Source organism: Trichinella spiralis (genome assembly GCF_000181795.1).
Source record: "Trichinella spiralis strain ISS 195 chromosome Unknown Scfld4, whole genome shotgun sequence".
NCBI classification, from domain to species: domain Eukaryota; kingdom Metazoa; phylum Nematoda; class Enoplea; order Trichinellida; family Trichinellidae; genus Trichinella; species Trichinella spiralis.
The window spans coordinates 7,565,671-7,570,230 of NW_003526943.1; the positions used below are offsets into that span (position 1 = coordinate 7,565,671).

The window sequence follows — 4,560 nt, forward strand, 5'->3', positions numbered from 1 at the left end:
TGATGAAAAAAAGCGGTAATGAAGTGCTGCGGCTATTGAAAAAAAAAACAGAATAACACATCATCTCTCACTTCATTGTGAATTAATTCATTTTTAGCTTCGTTTGCTTTTGCTTTTTAAAACTATTTTTTCTTCTTTCCAAACTGACACTTTACCGTACTACTGTTATTAATTCTTGATTTTCTTTTTCTTTTCTCCTTTTTTTTCTTTCCTTTTCTTTTCTTCTCTTTTTTCTTTTTATGATTTTCATTATGATTTTGGCGCAACGTTGAAGTTATTGCGCAAATTGGGAAGAATTTATGAAATCATCAATAATTGGCAGATGGAGAAAGCGAGAATTTTTTCTTTTCTTTTCTTCCATTTTTTCTCCCATTTCACACTACCAAGCCGTTCTTATATTTCTGCTTCCCATCATCAATCACCATCATATCTTCTCATTGATATAAAAAAATTAATAAATGAATTGTTTTTTCAGTTTTTAAAAAATTTATCGATATTGGTGCACAGCTTTTTTTTCACTTGCATGTTACTTAGTCATGTGTTGATTGATTGATTGATTTATTTATTTATCTATCTGTCTTGCTATCTATTGTGCTTTTTCTTATTCTTATTATACACTCACTCTCAGTTTTTATCAGTTATCATTTTTTGGAAAATTTTTCATATATAGATTGTTGCGTTTTTCTTTTGCCGTCACGGACGGGTAATGTTCTTTTGTTGCAAATTCTAGAAACAAGTGAAAAATGTTGCTAAATATCCATATTATATGTGAGAAATGATAAGAAGGATATGTGTTATTTATTATTCTCATTATTGGGTTGACAGAGCAAGTAAAATTCTTCTTCACATCTCTGTGCGATAATATGTCTTTTGTGATGAGAACAAGGAAAAAGTATTTTCTCTTGTTATACTTGTGCGTAGAAAAACTTTTTTCCTTTATTATTATTATTATTTGACTGTAGGATGAATTTTTTGAATATGATAATTTTACGACAGTTGAAGTCATTTCCAGGTAACAGTTGTGTTTGTTTGTTTGTTCGTTTATTTGTTTAATTGTTTTCTTTGATGTACAGTTTCAGTTGGTAGATCTTCTTCTGTTCAGGGTCGTCTTCCAATCCAGTGGTCATGCAGAACTACCTACAGTAGGAGAAAGGATTGTTTTTTCTTTTTTTAATTGTCAAAAATATGCGATTGTTCTATTGTTCATTTTAAGAATATGTTGGCGAACAAAAGCCTGGCGACACTTTGACGGAAAAGTTGGATCGAGGCTTTCATTGGATGTTTCTTTCTGAACTGATTCGAGGTATGCTTGCTAGAGATTGCATTTTTTTTGTTTATTAGTCTATATTCAATTATATGATAAATTTCATCTTGCAACTTGCATTTTCACTAACTGTTCACAACCAATGATATGTACTTGCAAAATTGGGATTTTTAGTTAGTTAGTTTTTTTTTAATTTAATTGTAATCTCCATTCGATAAAATGAAAAGAAAGTACAAATATTTGGATAATGTTTAAAAAAAAATAATTTACATTTAATTATTCATTTCTGCATTTCTTTTATTAGATGGATGGCATACGTTGTACGATGATTATTTTTGTGCTTAATTGAATTTCTGTGTTAAATTTTTAATAATTGTTTGTTGAAATTTTTGTTAAGCACTGGGCCATTTGTTTGGTTCTTTCTTGAAAGAGCCGGCCACGATTAATTATCCATTCGAGAAAGGTCCGTTGAGTCCGAGATTCAGAGGCGAGCACGCACTTCGTCGTTACCCCTCTGGCGAGGAACGTTGCATCGCTTGCAAACTGTGCGAAGCAATTTGTCCTGCCCAGGTGAGTTTAGCATTTTCTTTATCAACAACAATTGATAAATTCAATTTAACATTCATATATGTATATATATATATATATAATATTCATTGTCATTTTCAAGTTCAACTTCAGTAGCGTAGTTTAATAATTTATAATATGAAATTACTACATTTCCAGTATCATCAACACTGTACATATGCCGTGTGATTTATTTTGTTTTTTTTAATTTGATATTAGGCAATTACTATCGAAGCAGAAGAGCGTCCTGATGGCAGTCGACGAACAACTCGCTACGACATTGACATGTGCAAGTGTATCTATTGTGGTCTTTGCCAAGAAGCCTGTCCAGTGGATGCCATTGTTGAAGTAAATTTTATTTTTTAATTTATTCAAAAATTATTGTTGTTATTGATGTTGTTTTTATTAATTGATGTCGATGTTTAATTTGGTAATTTTCAAAATAAGTATTTCACGCCATTTCAAATGTTTAAACAAATGGTTAATTTTAGTTTGTTTGCTTGTTTTTTTTTATTTTATTCGGTTTAATCATGAACAGCACACATATGCAAATCAGATATGATCTGTGTGAGTGAATCAGTGGCATGGGATTTTTATCAACTTGAAAAAACATTAAAAGAATGAAATCTAACGCTGAATGAAGTGTGTTCTTATTCAAAAAGAAAAGAAAAAGATTTTAATAATGATTTTAATTGTTTATTGGCGTGTTTACACAAAGCAAGCAGAGCTTGATAAATATTGAGAAAAGCAATGCAGTTGCGGTATATAAACGAATGTTTCTTTTGTACAATTATTTACGAACGTTGGAGAAATATGATTAAAAAAAAATATGAACAGCATTATCAGTTTGCTTATACTGTTAATTTCTTAATTATGCAGCAAAACACACAGTGGTGACGTTAAAATTTTATTTATTTTTTTAATTTTATTTTCATAATTATTTTTTTTATTGTTATCTGGAATTATTGTGTCTGAAAATTATAACGCTCTTTTTATTGTGATAATTAAATTGGAAAAAATGATTCATAATTTTTAGAAGAAATTTCATTTTTTTATGTAAAGTTTTTATAATAATAATAGTATGGAACTGTTTCAAATTGAATTCACCTGTTTCTTTTTATTTTGTACATTGTGCAATTTGTGCAGCTGCTAAAATAGCAGTAATAACAATTATTAGCAAAGTTCGGCTGTATCTCTCGCAGTTGAGAAGATTAAGAAAATTTACAATAATAAAAGAAAAAAAATTTTTTTTAATCATTAATTAATTACTTGCTTGAACAGTTTTTGTTTCGATCTTTAAAGTATGATCATTTGGTATAATTATTATTGGATGTAATTATTTCATTTGCTTCTTCTTCTTCTTCTGTTTAATTATTTATCGAATAACATTGTCAACCTTTATAGACGTCCATTAATCTATCCTATGATTGATTGATCAATTTACACGACATTTCATTCATCCAGTTGATCAGTGATAAAAGTTCAACATCTGACTTTATTCAACTTTCACTATTTACACATTTACTATTGGAAAAAAAATTATAATTAATACGTAGTAGATGTGTAAATTAATTGACTTTATTTTTTGCAACAATTTGACACACACACGCACGCACATTTGCTCTTTCTGTTGAGAAATTTATTCTGTGAAATTTAGTCGGTTAATTTATTTATAAGAATAGAAAGAGAAAAAAAAGAACACGCAAAAAATATTTTTATTATATTTTTTCCAAATAAATTTAAAACCATGTTGTGATCAAAAGTGAATGAATGAATGTGAGTTTCAGTGTGTTTGTGTTTTGTTGTTGGAATTTTGAAAATGGTTATGCTTGTTATTCAAATTAATGAATAAATAATAATAGAGGGAGCGGGAGTAGTAATTGGAAGGAATTTTGGCTTTTCTGATTTTCGGATGATGATGATTAAACATTTGATCTGATCTGATCTGATCTGATCTGATCTGATCTGATTCTGATGACATCTCATCTCATCTCATCTGGTCTGATTTGATTTGATCAGATCAAAGTATCATCTTTCTTTCTCTCTTACTTTCACTGACTGTTGTTAATTAAACAGTTGACCTTCTCTGCTGTTGCTTCATCATGCTTGATGTTTAAATAAAATAAGAATAAGAATTACTTACCTCATCAAGCAACGTGTAAAATGATGATGATGATTTGGTGTTGTTGTTGTTGTGCACGTGTTGAAATATAGAATCAATTTCACTTTTTCAATGCTGCTTGTTGTTGTTGTTGTTGTTGTTGTGCTCTCGTTGCGTAAGCTGAGCATCTTGTAGTAGTAGTAGTAGTTGCATCATTTTTCAACTGACCGCATTTTTGAAAAGTATCTCGTAAATAAGAAAGCAGAAAAAAGAAAGTAAACAAACAATCTTGTGCAGCAGAGATAATTAATTAATTAATTAATTGTACATTATAATCATTTTCATCTATTTGTTTTTTGTCGCAAAAATCCATTTTTTGTGAATTGAAAAATTTTGTTTTTGATTTAATCATTTTCGACAATTTAATATGCAGTGTTTTTTTTCCAATTGAAAAAGAATTTATCATAAATTTCTTGCCCATGTTTTAACGCGTATCGTGGCGTGCAGAGAGAGAGAGGGAGAGGGAAAGAGAAACACACAGACAAAGAACGTGTGTGCAGCAATTGAAATTTTGTCAATGGAATGCCAATTTGTGTATGATTGACAAATTTTCATTGCATTCGCAAAA

General features: G+C 29.3%; 1 protein-coding gene across 1 annotated transcript; it reads left to right on the forward strand.

The window, feature by feature from the left end:
* Nucleotides 1–978: 978 nt before the first annotated feature.
* Tsp_01868 (NADH-quinone oxidoreductase subunit I) lies at nucleotides 979–2,652 on the forward strand. Its single transcript, XM_003377619.1, has 5 exons — nucleotides 979–1,012; nucleotides 1,214–1,303; nucleotides 1,662–1,834; nucleotides 2,051–2,173; nucleotides 2,575–2,652. Exons 1-5 carry the CDS (start codon nucleotides 979–981, stop codon nucleotides 2,650–2,652), a joined length of 498 nt encoding a protein of 165 aa, XP_003377667.1.
* The last annotated feature ends 1,908 nt before the right edge of the window (nucleotides 2,653–4,560 follow it).